Raw genomic sequence first — 23042 nt, 5'->3', positions numbered from 1 at the left:
TGGGTTGCTCTTCAGATTGTCAGTGTGGACTTGTTGAGCCAGAGGGCCTGTTTCCACACTGTAGGGAATCTAATATAAAAAGAACCCAGGGTTTGTTCATGAAGACAGTTCATCAGTATCTTCTCCAGAGAAATTAAGAATGTACAATGAATGGTGGCCAGCCAGCAGCACCTTTATACCATGTCATAGAGTCAGAGATGTACAGCATGGAAACAGACCCTCCTGTCAACCCGTCCATGCTGACCAGATATCCCAACCCAATCTAGTCCTAGCTGCCAGCACCCGGCCCATATCCCTTCTGTCAGGTTTACTACAGCGATCACAATTTTGTCAGGTTTACTTTAGTGGTGGAAAGGGATAGGTGTACTCCACCGAGCAAGAGTTACAGCTGGGGGAAGGGAAATTACGATGCAATTAGGAAAGATTTAGGAAGCGTAGAATGGGGAAGGAAATTGCAGGGGATGAGCACATTAAAAATGTGGAGCTTATTCAAGGAAAAGTACCTGTGTGTCCGAGATAAGTATGTACCTGTCAGGTAGGGAGGGAGATATAGAACACGTGAGCCGTGGTTTACTAAGGAAGAAGAAGAAGGCTTATGTTAAGACAAAATGTGAAAACTCAGTTAGGGCGCTTGAGGGTTACAAGGAAGTCAAGAAAGACCTAAAAAGAGAGCTCAGAAGAGCCAGAAGGGGACATAAGAAGTTGTTGGCGGATAGGATCAGGGTTAACCCTAAGGCTTTCCATAGGTATGTCAGGAATAAAAGAATGACGAGAGTTAAATTAGGGCCAATCAAGGATAATAGTGGGAAGTTGTGTGTGGAGTCAGAGGAGATAGGGGAAGTACTAAATAAATATTTTTCGACAGTGTTCACTAAAGAAAATGAAAATGTTGGCAAGGAAGATGCAGAGATACTTGCATCTAGACGAGAAGAGATTGAGGTTCACAAGGAAGAGGTATTAGAAATACTGCAGAGTGTGAAAATAGACAAGACCCCAGGGCCAGATGGGATCTATGCTATGATGCTCTGGGAAGCAAGGGAAGAGATTGCCGAGCCTTTGGCATTGATCTTTAAATAATAATTGTTTACGGGAATAGTGCCTGAGGACTAGAGGATAGCAAATGTGGTTCCCTTGTTCAAAAAGGGTAGTAGAGACAACCCTGGTAATTACAGACCAATGAGTCTCACTTCATTTGTTGGTAAAGTGTTGGAAAAGGTTATAAGAGATAGGATTTATAATCATCTAGAAAAGAATAATCAGATCAGGGACAGTCAGCACGGTTTTGTGAAGGGTAGGTCGTGCCTAACAAATCTTATTGAGTTTTTTGACAAAGTGACCAAACTGGTAGATGAGAGTAAACCAGTTGATGTGGTGTATATGGATTTCAGCAAGGCGTTCGATAAGGTTCCCCACAGTAGGCTATTATACAAAATGCGGACGAATGGGATTGTGGGACACGTAGCAGTTTGGATCAGTAATTGACTTGCTGAAAGAAAACAGAGGGTTGTAGTTGATGGAACATGTTCATCTTGGTGTCCAGTTACTAGCGGCGTACCGCAAGGGTCAGTATTGGGTCCACTTCTGTTCGTCATTTTGATAAATGACCTGGATGAGGGCGTAGAAGGGTGGGTTAGTAAATTTCCGGACGACACTAAGGTCGGTGGAGTTGTGGATAGTGACAAAGGATGTAGCAGGTTGCAGAGAGACATAGATAAGCTGCAGAGCTGGGCTGAGAGGTGGCAAATGGAGTTTAATGTGGACAAGTGTGAGGTGATTCACTTTGGCCGGAGTAATCAGAATGCAAAATACTGGGCTAATGGTAGGATTCTTGGGAGTGCAGATGAGCAGAGAGATCTCGGTCTGGATCAGTGGTGCTGGAAGAGCACAGCAATTCAGGCAGCATCCGAGGACAGGCAAAATCGACGTTTCGGGCAAAAGCCCTTCATCGAGATCTCGGTGTCCATGTACACAGATCCCTGAAAGTTGCTACCCAGGTTGACAGGGTTGTTAGGAAGGCATACAGTGTTTTGGCCTTTATTAATAGAGGGATTGAGTTCCGGAACCAGGAGGCTATGCTGCAGCTGTACAAAGCTCTGGTACAGCCACACGTGGCGTATTGTGTACAGTTCTGGTCACCGCACTATAAGAAGGATGTGGAAGCTTTGGAAAGGGTTCAGAGGAGATTTACTGGGATGTTGCCTGGTATGGAAAGAATGTCTTAGGAGGAAATGCTGAGGGCATTGAGGCTGTTCTCGTTAGAGAGAAGAAGGTTGAGAGGCGACTTCAACACTGTAGCAGTTTATAGTGTGAGCTGGGATTTCATTGGACTGGATATGCTCTGGGCACTGTGCACTGTAACTGTCAGGTGAAGATTATCTGTCGACAGGTTATCTCAGATGAATGATTTTCAAAAAATGTGAGGAGCCCTCTGACTGGCTGGTTGCATTGTCTTCCACAAACTTCCTGACCTATCACATCATTCCATTGACACACACTGCATTGATTGCTCCTTTACAGCGAATGGTATTACGCACGGAGCCCATTCCTATCAGATAGGCTCCGCTCTGACATCGTGGACAAGTTATACTCCTTGAATGGAATAAACTTCGATCTGGATTTGGAGGGTGTTGACTTGGACTCAGCCTGGCCATTGGGCAAACGGTAAGGAGACAGATCAAACTGACTTATAATAGTTACAGGTACATGCCTGTCCATGGACATGCAACCGAGGTACAGTCCCACATAGACAGGCACTGGTCCTGCACACACTGACTCGCACTGGGGTACAGTTCCACACGACTGACACACACCGGGATATAATCATACACACTCTGACCCTCACTGGGGTACAATCATACACACTCGGACCCTCACTGGGGTACACTCCCACACACACACTGACCCTCACTGGGACACACACCCACACACACATTGACTCTCACTGGGGTACACTCCCACACACACACTGACCCTCACTGGGACACACACCCACACACACACTGACTCTCACTGGGGCACCCTCCCACACACACTGACTCTCACTGGGAGACACACCCACACACACACTGACTCTCACTGGGGTACAGTCCCACACACACTGACTCTCACTGGGGAACAGTCCCACACACTGACGCTCACTGGGGCTCGGCTCCTTTCGGTTGTGTTTTAAGGAAACAATCTGTGGTTTTGTAAAATGGAAACAAAACCATTTGGAGAGTGTGCTGACCTCATTCGGTCATGAGCAAAAAGGGGAATTGCCGCCATGTGAAAGGAGCAGCAAAACCAACAGTGTTCACAAAAAAACACTCAGTCTGTCTGTTGGTTATTTTATGAATATTCTCATCCCGCAGACCCTTCAAAGCAATTCACTCACTCCCTTTATTCTGTGTATAATCACTCACACCCATTGCTCAGATTCAAGTCTGGAAGCAACTCACTCCCAAATATCTGTTATTCTATACTTAAAAATCATCCCGACCCTCTCGATTAGATTCCAGTCTGTAATTCACTCCCAGGTATCTGTTATCCACTATAGATAAAACTGAAAGCACCACAACTTCTGAAAGACTCTGAGCGATGCGCTGGCTCAGTGTCACTCTGAGCGATGCGCTGGCTCAGTGTCACTCTGAGCGATGCGCTGGCTCAGTGTCACCCTGAGCGATGCGCTGGCTCAGTGTCACCCTGAGCGATGCGCTGGCTCAGTGTCACTCTCATAATAACAATAAGTTTCAAGGAGAATTTCTCTGTCTGCAAGGCCGAACAAGATCTCTTGTCACATTGGACCACGCCTTGTTTTTTGGGGGGTGGGTGACACTGACCAGGCCAATATTTGTTGCCCATCTCTAATTGCCCAGAGAGCATTTTAGAGGCAACCGCATTGCTGTGGGTCTGGAGTCACATGTAGGCCAGATCAGGTAAGGATGACAGTTTCCTTCCCTAAGGGACATTCATGAAACAGATTTTTTTTTTTTTACAATAATCAATTATGATTTCATAGTCACCATGGGGTTTTTAATGATCCATATTTTATTAAATTCTGAGATTTGAATCAACAAACTCAGAACATTAGCCTGGCATTTTCACTTACTATTCCACTAACATTATCACTATGCTATTGCCTCCCGTAAACATTGCTTCTTAACACCCTATCCTGCTCCCGTTGCCTGGGTCTTTCCCAGTTCTCGCCCCATCTAACCACCTGCCATTCCCAGAAATCCCCACTCACTGAATACCTGCTGAAGGGCTGATATCTGCAGCATCTTTAAAATACTGCCCTGCACTCAGACAAGAACTGACATTCTGAGGCTGTCCTGTTCATTGATGGACAGTTGTTTCAAAGATGTTCCAGAAAGGGAAAATGTGCAATCGTTCTCCATCAAGGATCTTGAGGTCCAGGTAGATGAGGAGGGTGAGCTGAAGAGGACGCTAGACCTTGTGTTACGGACTAGGCTAGACCCACTCAAAATATTTTAAGAAGATAGCCCAGACCCTAACATTTTCTTATTTTAAATTTAACATGCTTTCTTCTTGCTGCAATTCAATTGGCCAAACTACTCGATGTTAAGCAAAATACAATGTATTTATTTATTTAAACACTATTTTTAAAATACAATGCAAGAAAGGAGAATTTAGGATACCAACTCTTTGGAAAACTTATAATAGATACAGTAACTATTACTAATTAACTGTTCCAATATAGTACCATCCCATAACCACATCCTTTGGCAAAAAGGCAAATTAAAAAAAAACAATTTTTTTTCCACAGGTAACCCAGCTACAGAGAGAAACCCCAGCTTCTAGATGTAACCCACAGAGGGAAAGATAGCTCCTCCTTCAAGACCACAATAGCAACTGCTTAACGCTAACCATAAAAACTTCAAAAAAATTAGAAATCCTGGTCTGTGAGAGTTGGCCACACCCGTCCAGGCTGCTTCTATTGTTCCAACTTTTAAAAAGAAATCCCAAGGCCCCCACATGGTCAGGCAATGGTCTAGTGGTATTATTGCTTGACTATTGATCCAGAAACTCATTATAATGTTCTAGGGACCTGGGTTCAAATCCTGCTATGACAGATGGTGGAATATGAATTCAATTTTTAAAATTCTGGAATTAAGAGTTGACTGATGACCATGAAACCATTTTCAATTGTTGGAAAAACACATCTGGTTCACTAATGTCCTTTAGGGAAGGAAATTGCCATCCTTATCTTGCCTGGTCTACATGTGACTCCAGACCCACACTAATGGGGTTGACTCTCAGCTGCCCTCTGAAATGGCCCAGCAAGGCACTCAGTTGTATCAATCGCTAGAAAGTCACAACAAAGCAATGAAACCAGTCGGATCACCTGGCACGACCTTGGAACCAGAAAAGACAACTGAAAAACACAAACAGCCCTATCGACCATGCGAAGTCCTCCTTACCAAAATTGGGAGAGCTGTCTCACAGACTAGGCACCAAAGATCCTCAGACAGCACCTTCCAAACCCACTTCCATCTAGAAGGACAAGGGCAGCAGATACATGGGAACACCACCCCCTGCAAGTTCCCCTCCCAGCCCCTCACCATCCTGACTTGGAAATATATCGCCGTTCCTTCAGTGTCGCTGGGTCAGAATCCTGGAATTCCCTCCCTAAGGGCATTGTGGGTCTACCCACAGCACATGGACTGCAGCGGGTCAAGAAGGCAGCTCACCCCCACCTTCTCAGGGATATACACGGATGGGCTATCAATGCTGGCCAGCCAGCGACGCTCAAGTCCCACTAATGAATAAACAAAAACAAGAAGAAAACAAACCCACGTAAAACCACGGCATCGTCACACCTAGCAGCCCAGTTGAGATTACCAGCCCAGACAGTGTTGCTTCAAGGTATGGAGCAACAGCCAGCAATGCCACAAGAAGGTCCATTCAAGAGTAAATGCCACACTGTTCTCTCTGCTACCTCACACTCACTGTAGGTACAACCTCATGCTGTGAGAGCAGGAGCTCCAGGATTTTGACCCAATGACACCGAAGGAACGGTGATATATTTCCAAGTCGGAATGGTGACTGACTCAGAGGGGAACTTGCAGGTTGTGATGTTCTCATGTATCTGCTGCCCTTGTCCTTTGAGATGGAAGTGGTCATGGGTTTGGAAGGTGCTGTCTAAGGAACCTTAGTGAATTTCTGCAGTGCATCTTGTAGATAGAACACACTGCTGCTACTGAGTGTTGGAGGTGGAGGAGAGTGAATGAACATTTGTGGATACTAATGTTTTTAATATTAATGCTAATTTTTATAGTAACAGCCAAATAAATGTGTAGCTATTTGTATAAGTAAGATTTAATACACAATTATCATTATCATTAATCAATGCCCCCACTTCTCCACTGATTACAGTGAATATAAAACTCCCAGGAAGACAATGACAACAAGAGTTCAATTCAACAACCTGTTTAAGGTAATTAGTGTCTTCAAAATAATGTCCAATATATTAATTTTATTGTGTTTCTGACATTCTGGGAAAAGCAAACATTGCCACTTCTGATCTTTAGTTTCAGGTAGAGCACAGAGGTAAAAATGGTCCTCATCAATCACTCCCAGGACAGGGACAGCACAGGGTTAGATATAAAGGAAACCTGCCTCTACATTGTCCCTATCAAACAATCCTGGGTCAGGAACAGTACAAGGTCAGATACAGAGTAAAGCTACCTCTACATTGTCCCCATCAAACATTCCCAGCACAGGGACATAAACAGAAAATGATGAAGTTTACAGCGGGTCAGCCAAGATCCATGAAGGGAAAGCAAGCTAACATTTCGAGTCTAGGATAACACTTCACCAGAGCAGGACCTAGACAGCACAAGGTTAGATACAGAGTAAAGCTCCCTCTACACTGTCCTCATCAAACACTCCCAGGACAGGGACAGCACGGGGTTAGATACAGAGTAAAGCTCCCTCTACACTGCATTATGACTCTCGCAGCATGGTTTTAGTTCCAGGTAAATGTTTGCTTTATAAGTAAAAATGCTGTCTGTGACCTTCCTGTTGAATCCACTTGATTTTGTTGATCATTTTCCACCTCCCATGTTAATGGAGGTGGGGACAGGAATGTTCCATGATTACTGCTTAAGATCTGATGTTCAACATTGTTGAAATTGGCTTCATATTCAGGGGCTGTACAAGAAGCTAAATTATTGGTCAGAAGAGGAACCTGAGCATGAGAAGCCAGTGGTCAATGGAAGGACGCAGAGTTTCATGAAATCTGAAGAACCAGGAATACCACTAGGAGCATCAACAACACACAGTGCCTCAAAGGGTCTCGGTGATCTCCAAGGAAACCAAGAACCAATTCTGGAAGTGTGTACTAATGACTCCAGGTCAGATCCAGGTCAACGACTACAATCTGAACATGATGAGCAAGTGCTTCATCGTGAAGAACAGAACATAGGACTGGTGAGCAACTTGAAGCAAGAGCTTGCTGTATCAGAATTGTGCAGAGGCAGCAGCCAAATTGATGTTCAGAGGTCTCAGGATGCTGTATCCCCCTCAACAACAGATGAGAAGAGAGAGACTGAACTCAAAGTTATAGCAGAACAGCGATCTCTCTTAGAAAAACTCAGCATAGATCTAACCGAGAAAGAGCATGTCATCAGGCAACTGAACTTTCTATTCAAAGAGAAAGAGAAGAGCCATGAGGAGGAGTCCTCCAAACTTCAGCAAGAGATCTCAAACTTCAAGGAATTGCAGAAGAATATTGAGGAACAATCAAACAAGGTGGAGCAGTTGGAGGACAGTAACAACTTCCTGAATGAAACGGTTGAGGAAATGGATACGATTCTTGATGAACTGAAACAAGCCCTGGTTGAGAAAGATCACGAGAATATGTTACTGAAAAAGGAGCAGGTAGAAAAGATGGCAGCAGCCCAACAGTTCCACGAGGAGGAGTTGGAGAAGCTGAAGCTCACACTTGACGAACATCAAAAGGAAGACGATGGATTGAAAGGAGATACTGACCAAAAGCGAAGAACAGTGAAGCAGGAACTAAAAAATATAGAGACAATTCTGGTTCAAACTCAGAGTCAAATCAATTTGGAAAATGGGCGTCAGTTGATTGAGATGGAAGAGCTACAGATCAAGCTACAAGACCTGGAGTCTCTCAACAATTCACTTGAAGAGAAGTACAAGGCAAGCCAACAGGAAGTCAAAGAATTAAAAATGTCTGTCATCTCACTTCGGTCAGAGATCAGCAAACTCCAACCTCCTGAGAAACAGGTGCTTCAACAGAGTGGTGCTGCTTTTCCCTCTCCTGATGGGAGGGAGTTAATGTTGGCAGCAGACAATGGGAATCCTGGAGAAAACCTGAGACAAGACCAAAATGAATTGGTCAATCAAGAGCTGGAAAGGAATGAATTCAAACAGGAAGACACTGCAAGTTTGGAAGTCCTTTCTGCCTTGAATTGGGAAGGCCAACAGGCTGTGCTGAAAGAGGAGAACATGAACGTTGCCACAAGGGGAAAGGAAGAACTAAATGTTTTGAAGGACAAATTGAAGGAGATTACTCAGAAATTAGAGGCTTCAAATGCTGAGAAGTTAGAAGCCACACAGAAACTGGAGGAAACTGTGGCCCAACTCCATATATTAATGGCAGAACAATCAAGTACAGACAACCAAACAGTGTTGAAAGACCAACACGTGGCTCACGAAGAGGAGATGAAGGAGAAGTTGGCAATGTCTGCAAGAAAATATACAGAAATGATACAACCTGAAAGTGCTGAACTAAGACAGAGTTTGCAAGAGGTCAGCAAGGGGAGAGTATCTACACAGAGGGAGCTGAGCTCAGCACTTTCTGCCCTTGAACAGTCTGGTCAGGAAGTCACCAAGGTTAAGAAGCAAATGGAAGAGCTGGAGAACGCTCATAATCTCAAGATTCAAGAAATGCTGGGAAGAATCAAGGCCGTTGAAGCTGAGAAGAAAGCACTGGAGCAACAGAAGGAGAGCCTGAGGAAGACAGTTTCCATTCTCAAGGAGGACCTGCTGCAGCTGAAGGACAATAATGCAAAAGTTGAGCTGAGTAATGAACCATCTCAAGGTAAGATGGAGAGAGACCAAGGAAAGATGAAGCAGTTCAATGCACAGCTGGTACAACTGTCTGCTGAGAAGGTTGAATTGGAGGGAAAGACTGTCAGGTTGGCAAAGCAGCAGGAGGAGGATGGAGCCTACCAGCTGGAGAGTGCACAGGACAGCAAGGAAAAGTTGGCATCCCTGGCAAAGGAAAATGAAGAACTTCGAGCTGAATTACAGACGATGAGAGAACAACTGAGCTCACTGCAGCAATCGATGCGACAAGGGAGGTCAGAGTTTGAGCTGGAAATGGCCAAGAAAACAGCGGAATGTAACTTGCAAACAGAGGTACAAACTCAGTCTCTCAGTAGTGGTGCCAAACAGTGACAGTCTTTTGCCTGTTACTTTGCCAAATTTGTTGTCAATTTGGTGTGCAGGGGGGCAATTTCAAAGTTTGAAGATGACTCAAATCTTGGAAGAATTGTAATGTGTGAGTAGGCCAATGTAGAATTCCAGTTTCAAGTTGGTGGAGTTGGGGGATATGTGACAAATGAAGTCTAATGCAGAGAAGTGTGAACTTATGGACTTTGGTCAGAAGAACATTGAATGACAAAATAAATTAGGGGGTAAAATTCAAAAGGGAAGAGTGGTGCAGGAGCAGAGAGACCTGGCTGTAGATGTATTCAGATCATTGAAGGTGGCAGGATAGATAGAGAGAGAATTGAGTAAAATGTATAATGTCCTGAGCTTTGTTAATCAGGGGACAGAGTGCAAGAGCAAGGAGGTGAAGCTGAACTTGTACAAGAAACTTGTTAGACCTCAGCTGGAGTGTAATGTACAGTTGTGGTTGACAGATTATAGGAAAGATGTGAATACCTTAGAGCGCAGAAGTGGGTTACAAATTTTTTGTAAATTAATTCTTGGGATATGGACATCACTGGCTAGGCCAGCATTTATTCCCCGTCCCTAGTTGCCCCTTGAGAAGGTGGGAGTGAGCTGCTTTCTTGAATCACTGCAGCCCATGTGCAGTCGGTAGTCCCATAATGCCCTTAGGGAGGGAATTCCAGGATTTTGAGACAGCAATTTTTGAGACTTGCAAGTTCCCCTCCAAGCCACTGACTATCCTGACTTGAAAAATATATCACCACTCCTTCAGTCCAAATCCTGAACAGCATTGTGGATCTACCTACACTAAATGGGTTAGGAGAAAGTGAGGACTGCATATATTGGAGATCAGAGTCGAGAGTGTGGTGCTGGAAAAGTACAGCAGGTCAGGCAGCATCTGAGGAGCAGGATTGTGCTCCTCAGATGCGGCCTGAAGGAAATGTATTTGATGTGGTTTATGTGGACTTTAAAATGTTTTTTGATAAGCTCCCTCATGAAGACTGCTCAAGCAAGTAAGTGCCCATGGGATCGAAGACAAAGTGGCTCACTGGATCTAAAATTAGCTGAGAGGCAGGAAGCAGAGGGTGATGGTAGGGGGTAAAGGAGCAGTGGCAAAGGGAATTCAAACTGGAAAATCCTAATGTAATGCACTTGGAGAGGGCTGACAAGTCAAGGGGTTACACTGTGAACGACAGGAACATGAAAAGATGAAAGGGACCTTGATACGCATTTCCCAAATCCCTGAAGGGTAGCAGGGTAAGTAGAGAAGGTGATTAAGAAGGCATAAGGGATACTTGCCTTTATTATCTTAAATAGCAGGGAGATTATGCTGGAATTGTATAAAACACTGGTTGAGTCAGAACAGGAGTAAAGTGTACTCTTCTGATCACCACATAATAGGGTGGATGTGATTGTATGAGAGAAGATGCGGAGGGGATTTAGCAGGATGCTGCCTGGGCTGGAGAGTCTGAGCTACAAGGAAAAATTGGAAAGGCTGGAGTTGTTTTGATTGGAGCAGCGAAGGTCAAGGGGAGCTGAGAGAAATGTGTAAGATGATGAGTGGCACAGATAGGGTGGAGAGGAAGACACTTCTTATAGTAGAAGGAGCAGTAAGCAGGGGGCATAAATTTAAGGTAGGAATAGGAGTAGGCCATTCAGCCCCTCACATCTGTTCTACCAGTCAGATCGTTGTTGATCTGTGGCTTAACTCCATACACCTGCCATTAGTCCCATATGGAGTCAAAGTCATACTGTCCTTTCAGCCCATTGTGTCTGCACCAATTTAACTAAAGGCCTGCCAATCCTAATTTCCTGCTCTTGTCCCATATCCTTCAGTGTTATAATATTTGAAATGTTTTTTTAAAGATTGTAAGGTTTCTGCCCTCCACTATCTTCCCAAGCAGTGCATTCCAGATTCCTGCTACCCACTGAGCGAAAAGGATTTTTCTCAAATCCTTTCTGAATCTGCAGCTCCTTACCTAAAACTATGCTGTCTAGTGATTGACCCCCCAACCAAAGGCAACAGCTGCTCTCTATTCACCCTGTCCATACCCCTCAGTCTTACACAACTCAATCATATACCCCCTCAATCTTCTCTGCTCTAAAGAAAACATGATGAAGAGGTGCAGGTGTTGGATTGGGGTGAACAAAGTTAAAAATCACACAACAAATTTACCAACCTCTGAGAAAAAGAGCCAAAAATGATATCATTCACCTTAAGAGAACCAAGACACACAAATAGAAAGTGGGACATAACACCAATGCTTTATCCAGAGGCTAACTAATGATGTTACCTAACTAATATGGCGATGAAGTGTCTGAAAACAAACTTACCAGCTCAGCGAGCAAACTTACAACCTGAACCTCAACCAGAGCTACAAATCTTCTCAAAAATCGCATTTATCTTAATGTCCTTGCTTCACAAAAAAATTATCTAACTCAGATTTAAAATTAATGTCCAAAGCCATTTGCGGAAGAGAGTTCCAAACCCTTCCCACCCTTTGTGTGCAGAAGTGCTTCCTAACATCGCTCCTGAATGGTCTAGCTATAATTCTTAGACTGGGCCACTAGTTCTAGAATCCCAAACCAGTGGAAAGAGTTTATCTTTATCTACGCTGCTAATATCTTGATGACTTTGATCAGATCTCACCTTAACCTTTTAAATTTCAGAGAAAACAGACCTAATTTGTGTGATCTCTCCTCATAACTTAACCCCTGAAGTCTAGATATAGTTCTTGTAAATCTACATTGTCCTCCTTCTGGGACCACCTATTCTTCCTAAGATGTGGTGCCCAGATCTGCTCACAGTGCTCCAGGTGGAGTCTGACGAGGGTTTTGTGCAACTGCAGCATAATTTCTGCATCCTTGGATCCCAGTCCTTTAGATGTAAAGGCAGGCATTTCATTAGCTTTCTTGGTCATTTGTTGCACCTGTTTGTAACATTTTAAAGGTCTATGCACCTGAGCTCCTGCAACCCTTTAGACATCTACTATATTTAATTTCATACCATCTAGAAAGTACCCTGACCTATCCTTTTACAGTCCAAAATGGATAATCTCACACTTGCTGATATTGAACTCCATCTGCAACAGTTTTGCCCATTCGCTTCGCCTATCAATATCCCTCCATAATTTTGTGATAACATCTACATTGTCTACAATGTTGCCTAACTTTTTTATCATCAGAAAATTCAAATATATAGCTTTCTATGTCATTAATAATGAATATATAAAGAGGAACCTCAATTATCCGAACGTCGATTATCCGAATTTCAGATTATCCAAACAAGATCACAAGGTCCCAATGCTTGACTAAACTATATTATCCAGTGTTTAATTATCCGGACATTGAATTATCCGAATAAACGCTCCCCGCCCGTGTCATTCAGATAATCAAGGTTCCTCTGTAATGTGAATAACTGAGGCCCTAATACAGATCAATGTAAGATAATGACTGGTCACTTCCTGTCAATTTGACCACCTATCAGTTATCCCTAATTTCCATAACCTGCCACTCAACCAATTTCCCAGCCAAGTCAGTAATTTGTTTCAATTCCATGGAAATCTACTTTAGTTAACAATCTCTTTTTTAAGACTTTATCAAATACCTTCTGGAATTCCATATCAATACATCCATAGACAATCCTCTGTTCAATATTTTCATCACCCCCTTCAAAAACTTCAATGAGATTTGTCAGGCATGACCTACCTGTCACAAGTGCGGTTTATGCCAAGGTGGGTAGGGTGGAGGGTGAGGACCGGGGGGTTCTGTCCTTGTTAGGGTTGGAGGGGTGGAGTTTGAGGGCGGAGGTGTGGGATGTGGACGAGATGTGTTGGAGGGCATCTTTAACCACGTGGGAAGGGAAATTGCGATCTCTATAAAGAAGGAGGCCATCTGGTGTGTTCTATGGTGGAACTGGTCCACCTGGGAGCAGATACGGCGGAGGCGGAGGAATTGGGAATACGGGATGGCATTTGTGCAGGAGATAGGATAGGAAGAGGTGTAATCCAAGTGGCTGTGGGAGTTGGTGGGTTTATAAAAAATGTCAGTGTCAAGTCGGTCATCATTAATGGAGATGGAGAGATCCAGGAAGAGGAGGGAGGTGTCAGAGATGGTCCAGGTAAATTTAAGGTCAGGGTGGAATGTGTTGGTGAAGTTGATGAATTGCTCAACCTCCTCGTGGGAGCACGAGGTGGCGCCAATGCAGTCATCAATGTAGCGGAGGAAGTGGTGGGGAGTGGTGCCGGTGTAATTATGGAAGATCAACTGTTCTACGTAGCCAACAAAGAGACAGGCATTGCTGGGGCCCATACGTGTGCCCATGGCTACCCGTTTGGTCTGGAGGAAGTGGGAGGATTCAAAGGAGAAATTGTTAAGGGTGAGGACCAGTTCGGCCAAACGAATGAGAGTGTCGGTGGAAGGGTACTGTTGGGGACGTCTGGAGGAAAAAACGGAGGGCTTGGAGGCCCTGGTCATGGCGGATGGAGGTGTAGAGGGACTGGATGTCCATGATGTAGATGAGGCATTGGGGGCTGGAGAAAAGGAAGTCTTGGAGGAGGTGGAGGGTGTGGGTGGGGTCTTGAACGTATGTGGGGGTTCCTGGACTAGGGGGGATTGGACAGTATCGAGATAGGTGGAGATGAATTCGGTGGGACAGGAGCATGCTGAGACAATGGGTCGACCAGAGTGGTCAGGCTTGTGGATCTTGGGAAGGAGGTAGAACCGGGCAGTGCGGGGTTCCCGGACTATGAGGTTGGAAGCTGTGAGTGGGAGATCTCCTGAGGTGATGAGGTTCTATATGGTCTGGAAGATCATGGTTTGGTGATGGGGGGTGGGTGGGGAGGTCATGGTCAAGGTGGCGGTAGGAGGAGGAGATTCCTGATGAAGAGCTTTTGCCGGAAAAATTAATTTTTGTGCTCCTCGGATGCTGCCTGATCTGCTGTGTTTTTCCAGCACAACTCTAATCTAGACTCTGGGGGTGGTACAGTGGCTCAGTGGTAAGCACTGCTGCCTCACAGTGCCAGAGACCCGGGTTCAATTCCCACCTCGGGTAACTGTCTGTGTGGAGTTTGCACATTCTCCCCGTGTCTGCGTGGGTTTCCTCTGAGTGCGTTGGTTTCCTCCCACAGTCCAAAGATGTGTAGGTCAGGTGAATTGGCCACGCTAAATTGCCTGTGGTGTTAGGTGGATTAGTCAGGGGTAAATATAGGGGGGTGGGTTTCTCTTCGGAGGGTCAGTGTGGACTTGCTGGGCTGAAGGGAATCTAATCTAATTTGCAGTCCTCACTTTTGCCTACCTGTCACAACTCCATGCTCGTAACAGGAGAGTTGCAGAGATATTTTTTACTTAAAGAGGAGTGGGAGCTTGAAAATCATTGCCTGAAAGAGTGATTGAGTCAGAAACTCTTGCAACCATATTTATCTTTTTTTTTGCATTGCCATAGCCTCCAAGGCTATGGGCCAAGACCTGGAAGATGAGATTAGAGTAGGCAGATCTTTGTTGACCAGCACAGACAGGATGGGCCAAATGGTCTCCTTCTGGGCTGTAAGTGTCGAAGGATCGATACGTTCTGAGTTGCTCCCAGTGGGTGACTGAAGTATAAAGAGATTTGACGTCCATAGTGAAGGGGAGGCTGTTAGGACCATGGAAATAGTCATGCAGAGGGTGGTACATGTATGGAATGAGCTGCCAGAGGAAGAGGTAGAGGTTGGTACAATTACAACATTTAAGAGGCATTTTGATGGGTATATGAATAGGAAGGGTTTAAAAGGATATGGGCCAAATGCTGGAAAATGGGACTAGATTTATTTTGGATATCTGGTCAGCATGGACGAGTTAGACTAAAAGGTGCTGTAAAGGTCCTGAAGAAGGGCTCATGCCCGAAACGTCAATTCTCCTGCTTCTTGGATGCTGCCTGACCTGTTGTGCTTTTCCAGCAACACATTTTCAGCTTCTCCCATTCTTAGAATCTTTCCTCCTGACTGGGGTGTTTTGACAAGAGTCAGGAATTATCTTCTTAAAACTCTGTCACTGCTTGCTTACTGTCTTTCCTGCTAAACTATCTACGTTGTTCAGTTTGTCTCACTCTATTCTGAAGCTATTCTAATTCTCCTTATTCAAGTTGGTTCCGACTCAAGTTTCTCACTTTTGAACTGAATATTAAATTCTATCAATAAGACCAAGAACTGCAGATGCTGTAAATCAGAAACACAAACAGAAATTGTTAGAAAGGATCAGCAGAAAATTTTCTTCAGAACCTCTCTGAAGAAGGATCACTGGACCAGAAACATTAACCCCCATGCTTTCTTTCCACAGATGCTGACAGACCTGCTGAATTTTTCCAGCAATTTCTGGTTTGTGCATTAAATTCTATCATGTTATGATCATTGTTTCCGAAAGGATCTTTTACTTGGCAGTCGTTTATTAAACCTGCCTCATTGCCCATTACCACATCCAAGATATCCTGTTCTCTGGTTGGCTCTATGGCATATTGCTCTAGGAAACTATCTCAATTACACTTTATGAATCCATTTTTATAGCTGCCCTTTCCAATTTGCTTCACCTTATCAACATGAAGATTAAAATACCAATAATTATTGCTCTATTTTTTTTAAATGCTCCTATTATTTGTTGATTTATAGCCTTTTCCACTGAGTGGCTACTGTTTGGAGGTCTGTATACTACCCCTACTGTCTGCTTTTTAACCTGTTCCCAGAAGAACGCCACATCATCTGAGCCTGGATCATCTCTCTCAAACTGTCTTCATTTCATTTATCAACAATGCTAAACCCCTGTCCCTCCTGTCTTTCCAAATATCTCTGAATGTTAAGTTTGCAGTTTTGATTCATTGTAACCATGTTTCCGTAATGACTATGAGATCATTTTCATTTACCACGATTTGCGTCATCTATTCATTGACTTTATTCTGAATGCTTCATACATTAAGATACAAAGCCTTCATATTTGTTCTATTACCAAATTTCATGACACATTTATGGTTTCTTGGTACAATACACATTTTGTTCCTTCCTTTTTTTTTGTAACAATCAGCCAAATCACTTAACTGCAATCTTATCTTCTCCTTTACCTTGGTTTTATATTTTTCTATGCAACAGAACCTACTCCGCCCTGTTTAGTTTAAAGCCCTATCCACAAACCTAATTATATGATTCACCAGCACTCTGGTCCCAGTATGATTCATGTGGTGCCCATCTCGATAGAACAGCTCTTCCTTACCCGGTACTGGAACCGATACCTAATGAATTCCTCCCGCACCAATCTTTGAACCTTGTGTTTACGTCTTCAATTTTGTTGATTCTGTGTCAATTAGCTCATGGCTCAGGTATTAATCCAGAGACTATTAATTTGTTACTTCTGTATTTTAATTTAGCACCTAGCTGCCCATATTCCCTCAACAGAAACTCTTTCCCCTTTCTACCTATCATTGTCACCTACATGAACCACGATAATTGGATCTTTCTCCTCCCACTCCAAGTTCTCTGAAGCCCAGATGAGATATCCTGAACCAGGGCAGCAGGCAGGCAACGCAGCCTTCGAGACTCTCAATCCTGGCCACAGAGAACAGTATCTATTCCCCTGACTATATTATCCCTGTTTACCACTATATTTCTCATTCCCCCAACACTCTCATCCACACAGAGAGCAAGAATCTCAAACCTGTTAGACATGCCCCCCAAGGGCTGAGGCTCCTGAATTCATCTGCATAAAAAAGCGAAAAAAATGGCTGGAAATCAGAAGCAAAACAGAAATCGCTGGAAAAGCTCAGTACGTCTGGCAGGATCTGTGGAGAGAAATCACAGTTAACGTTTTGGGTCCAGTGACCCCTCTTCAGAAATGATGGTAGCTGGGAAAAAAGTTGTTTTTTTATGCAGAGGATAGGGTCGGGGGATGGGGCAAGGAATAAATGGTAGGTGGAGATAGAGCCCAAAGAGAGAGAGAAGAGCAGTTAGACAGACAAAGGAGTGGATAATGGTCACCCTGGGAGAATGAATGGCTGCAACGAGTGGTGTGTAATAGCAGACCATGTGATAAGAAGGCCTGGTGTGTGAGGGTTGGGGTAAGGACATGGGAGAAGGGGTCTCAAGCCCTAAAAATATTAAACTCAATATTGAGTCCAGAACGCTGCAGGGGTCTCAAGTGAAAAATGAGATGTTGTTCAACCAGTCCTTCACAGGAACACTGCAGCAAGCCTGAGACAGAGATGTTGGCCAGGGAACAGGGTGGGGTGTTGAAGTGGCTGGCAACTGGAAGCTCAGGGTCTTTTTGCAGACAGAATGTAGATGTTCTGTAAAGCGGTCACCCAGTCCATGTTTCCCCGGTATAGAGGAGGCCACATTGTGAGCAGAGAATGCAGTAGACTAGATCAAGTGCAAGTAAAGCACTGTCTCACCTGGAAGGTGTGTTTAGAACCTTGGATACAGAGGAGGGAGGAGGGAAACTGGGGGGGGGTGGAGGAGTGAATAAGAGTGGACACATTGTTGCAGGGGAAACGGTCCCTGTGGAAGGCTGACAAGGAAGGGGAAGGAAATATGTGTCTGGTGGTAGCGGAAATGGCAGCTAATGATCCTCTGGATATGGATGCTGGGGGATGGTAGGTGAGGATGAGAGGGACCCTTTCATTGTTGTAGGAGGAGAGAGAGGGGTTGAGGGCTGAAGTGTGGGAGCTGGGTTAGAGCCAACTGAGGGCCCTGTCAACCACAATTCTGGGGTATCCTTTGGTTGAGGATCTTCCTGTCTTTGTTCACTGACCAAATTCAAAGAGATGTGACTTCCTCCTGAAACACAGCATCCAGGTAACTCTTCCCCTTCCTCATGCTCCACTTGTCTGGATGGCTGCAGCTCCATTAACACTTGAGAAGTTTAACAGCATTCAGGACAAAGCAGCCTACTTGATGGGCACCTTCAGCAGTCACTTCCCTCATTACCAATGTACAGTGGCAGCATTATGTGTGCTCTCTAAAAAATGCACTGTGATAAACTTTTAATATATTTAAATATATTGTATATTTTAAAATTGCTTCAGGAATGGGGCTTGGAAAATATTACTGGAAAGTCAGGAAATGGCAAAGAAATTGAATAAACAGTTTGCATTCATCTTCACAGTAGAAACCACTAATAACAATCTGCAAATACAAAATAATCAAAGGGAAAGAGGAGGAGAGGAAATTAATACAATAACTCTCATTACTGTTCAGGAAACTAAAGCGACTAATGTCCTGATGAGATGCATTCTAGGATATTAAAGAAAGTAGCGACCAAGTTAGTGGATGCATTGATAATAATCTTCCAAGAATCCTTAGATTGTAGACAAGTCCTAGAGGACTGGAAAACGACAAGTGGTTAGCTTTCGGAGTGCTGCTCCTTCATCAGGTGATTGTGCACAACCACCCAATGGAGCAGCGCTCCAAAAGCTAGTGCTTCCAAATAAACCTGTTGGACTATAACCCGGTGTTGTGATTTTTAACTTTATAACATGATCAAGCAGAGTCAGCATGGCTTCATGAAGGGGAAATCATGCCCGACAAACTTATTACAATTCTTTGAGGTGATAACAAGTAGGATAGATAAAGGGGAACCAGTGATTGATGTATTTGAATTTCCAAAGGGACTGCATAGTAGGCTTCTTAATAGGATAAGAGCCCATGGTATTAGAAGTAATAGCATTGATAGAGAATTGGCTGACTAATAAAAGACGGCGAGTTGGGATAAAAGGGGCAACCTTTAACTAGTCGAGTGCCACAGAGATCAATGCTCAGGACCACAACTATTTACAATATATATTAATGATTTGGATGGCAGACGTAAATGTACTATCACAAGTTTGCAGATGACACATGAATAGATGGGTAGACAAGTGATGAGGATGACTCAAAGAGTCTGCAGAAGGATATTGACAGGTTACCTGACTGGCAGATTATGTGAAGAATGGGAAAGAGATGAATATTATTTAAACAGGGAAAGGCTGCAGAAAGCTGCAGCACAGAGGGGTTTGGGAGTCCTCGGGCATGAATCTCAAATAGCTAGCATTCAGGTTCAATGGGTAAAAGGGGAGGGAAATGGAATGAATTCCTTATTTCATAGGGAATTGAGTATAAAAATAAGGCGATCTTCCTAAAACTGTCCAAGACGCTAGTCAGACCACAACTGGAGTACTGTGAACAGTTCAGAGCACCTTATCTAAGAAAAGATGTATTGCCAGGAGGTAGTCTAGAGATATGTGCTATTAGCCTAGCAAACTATGAAAAGAGGTTGAATAGGTTAGGGTGTGTATGCATTAGAGTTTAGAAGAATGAGAGACCTTATTGAACTAATTAAGCTTCTTAGGGGTTTTGACACAGTTGATTAGATTCCCTATAGTGTGGAAACAGTCCCTTCGGCCCAACAAGTCCACACCGACCCTCCGAAGAGCAACCCACCAGACCCATTCCCCTACATTTACCTCTGACTAATGCACCTAACACTATGGGCAATTTAAGCATGGTCAATTCACCTAACCTGCACATCTTTGGAATGTGGGAGGAAACCGGAGCACCCGGAGGAAACCCACGCAGACTCGGGGAGAATGTGCAAACTCCACACACACAGTTGCCCAAGGCAGGAATTGAACCCGGGTCCCTGGTGCTGTGAGGCAGCAGTGCTAACCACTGAGCCACCGTGCCACCCAGTTAAGAAAGGACCCGCTCGCTGACCTGGAATTGAACCCGGGCCGCTGCAGTGAAAGCGTCGAATCCTAACCATAGACTGAACTGTTCACAGTATTCCAATTGTGGTCTGACTGGTACAGAGAGATTGTTTCCCATTATTTGAGATTCTAGGATCAGAGGGCACAGTGTCAGAGTAGAGAGTCATCCATTTATGACAGAAATGAAGATGAATTTCTTCTCTCAGAGGAAGGTGAATCTGTGGATAGTTAAAAAATCTGTGGACGCTGGAGAAACTCCAGCAGCATCAGTGTGAAGAAAGGAGAGTTCAGGTTTAAATTCCAGTTCTGGTGACGAGTCACTGGACTTGAAACATTGACTCTGCTTTCTTAGACCATAAGACATAGGAGCAGAAATTAGGCTCATAAGTTTTTCAACCCCATTCTCCAACTTTCTCCCCATAAACTTCGATCCTCTTGACAATCAAGAACCTACGTATCTGTTTTAAATATACTCAATGACCTGGCCTCTACAGCCTTCTGTGGCAAGGAATTCCATAGATTCACCACTCTCTGGCTGAAGAAGTTTCTCCTTAACATTGAATCAGTAGTTAGGAAGGCAAACACAATCTACAAGTTTACCTTAACAGAATCATGGACGAGAACTCCCAAGTCCCTTCGTACTTTAGATTTATGAATTTTCTCCCAATTTAGAAACGGGTCTATGCCTCTATTATTCCTACCAAAGTGCATAACCTCTCACTTTCCCACACTGTATTCTATCTGCCACTTCTTTACCCACTGTCCTAACCTGCCTGACCCATCATAAGTTTAGAAGTGGCATATTCATTGACAGTTAGCATTGAGTAACATTCAAAACTCAGACAAAAGCAATCCATTTTAATATGTTGTGCAATATGGACAACATTTGGCTGTGAGCTGATAAGCAGCAAACAAATTCAGACTGCAAGTACCACAATAACCATCTCCAGAGAATCTAATCATTTTCAGGTGTTAATAGCATTTCTGGTGTTTCATCACCTAGTATCAACAACTTTGGATTATTGTTGATGAGGGACTTAACTGGATCAGCCACATAAATTAAAAACTACAAGAGCAGTTCCGAGGCTGCAAATAACCCACCACCCAACTCCTCAAGGCCTGTCCACCAGGCAGAAGTCGGTTGTGTGATGGTATACATTCCACTCATGTAGAGGAGTTCAGCTCCCAACAGCACTCAAAGCTCAATACCATCCAACACTATCAGCAGGTGCATGGGAACACCATTACCTTTAAGTTCCTTTTCAAGCCACTTAACCTCATGACACAGAACTATTTTGCTGTAACTGAGTCAAAATCCTGGAACATCCTTTCAAACATGGCTGTAGATATAACATATCTACACAAGATGAACTGAACTCAGGAAGACAGCTCCCTCCAACCTTTACGGGTAATTAGGGATTGGCAACGGGTATTGCCCTTGCTAGCAACACCAGGAGAATATGGAGTCAGTAGTAATTTCAGTTCGATTTTGTTATAGTCATACTTTCTAGCTAGTAGCAGTCATACTATAGCAAGATAAATTATGATACTGGATACTTGTGAAGTGCTACAAGTTCAATATTTATATTTACAATTACAGGGTTTCAGACTGGGTGACTGTTGGTTTGCTATCCTACATGCTGCTAGATCTGCTGAATTCCACCTGCAATTTCTGTTTTTGTGTAAATCTATGGAATTCTTTACTGCAGAGGACTGTCAAGGCTGTGTTGTGAGGTATCCTCAAGGTTGAGAGAGACAGAATTTCAACAAGTAATGCTTACAGGGAAAAGGCAGGAAAATGGAATCGAAGATGATTGCTGGAGAAACAGTTTCGATTTTTGTTCACATCTCCAGTATTCACAGTTCTTTGTTTAATTTTGAGAATTATGAGATCAGCCATGATCACATTTAGTGGTGCAGAAGATTTGATCAGCTGAATGGCCTACTTCTGTGGCTATGCCTTATGGTCTAGCTCACTAAGGCCCCTTTGATCAAACCAACCAAAGCCATGACCACTTCCATCTAGAAGGATAGAGCAACAGGTACAAGGGAATACCACACATTTGTGCTCCTCTTCAATCCATTCATTATCCTGATATGGAACTTCATTTTCCCCCCCCCCGAGTCAAAATTCTGCAATTTCTTCCTAACAGCATTTTGGATGTCCTTACACCCAAGGACAAATGCAGTTGAGGGAAACAGGTCAAAAATGCCTTCTCCGGGGGCAAGTAGGGAAAGACAGCAATTGTTAGCCTATTGGTTACACCCACATCCCATAAACAGAGAAAAGACACTCGTGCCTTTTCAGTTGAATATCTGGATGATCCTTGCTGCCTCACCTCACCGATGAGGAATGAGTATTTGATTGACATCATGGTGGATCACCAGGTCCCATGGAGTCTACATTGCAGCAAAGGTCAGCACCTTCACAGGAAGGGGTTCCTGTTATGTATTAAAATGAATCGACAGTGGGTTGGGAGCTAGCCTTTGAGATGAATCCCTCTATTTTCCTCTTATCCTCAGACTCTCAATGAAGATTTGCTGACCGTGAGAAAGGACATCGAATGCAAAGTGGAAAAACTAAAGTGCAAGGATGATGAGCTTCTATCACTGGCTGAATCTCTTGCAGAGTAAGACTCCCTCGGTTCCAATCCAAATACCTTTCTAAGCATTGTCTATTTACCTTTGTAAGTGTCTGTTTCCACCTTGGATATTTTACTTCTATTTAATTGATCTCCAGTGGTGGATACGTTCTGAGTCAGAAGATTCAGGTCCCACTCTACTCAGTCTATCGAGGTGGAGTATGAGCTCAGGCCCTGAATTCTGCGACTTGCCAAATGAAATCTTGTGTCTGATGCACATCCACTGATACCCTGTCTCCTAACTCCCAAAAAGCCCTTCCTGCACCTGACTAACC

The 23042-nt window shown here is 43.9% G+C and overlaps 1 protein-coding gene across 6 annotated transcripts in view; it reads left to right on the top strand.

The window, feature by feature from the left end:
* The window catches only part of LOC122551857 (FYVE and coiled-coil domain-containing protein 1-like), a 56686-nt gene that overhangs the window by 21948 nt on the left and 11696 nt on the right, over positions 1–23042 (top strand). For 5 of the 6 annotated variants that reach the window (XM_043694392.1, XM_043694395.1, XM_043694393.1 and 2 more), the window contains 4 exons: positions 2518–2661; positions 6376–6436; positions 7150–9387; positions 22649–22755. In XM_043694392.1, the coding sequence (XP_043550327.1) occupies positions 2518–2661; positions 6376–6436; positions 7150–9387; positions 22649–22755 (2550 nt within the window). The remainder of the gene's footprint in view (positions 1–2517; positions 2662–6375; positions 6437–7149; positions 9388–22648; positions 22756–23042) is intronic. The other variant, XM_043694396.1, reaches the window with a different exon arrangement.

Source organism: Chiloscyllium plagiosum, chromosome 7 (genome assembly GCF_004010195.1).
Source record: "Chiloscyllium plagiosum isolate BGI_BamShark_2017 chromosome 7, ASM401019v2, whole genome shotgun sequence".
Taxonomy (NCBI): Eukaryota; Metazoa; Chordata; class Chondrichthyes; order Orectolobiformes; family Hemiscylliidae; genus Chiloscyllium; species Chiloscyllium plagiosum.
Note: the sequence above shows the minus strand (reverse complement) of the source record. Positions and strands in the feature narration are given on the sequence as shown.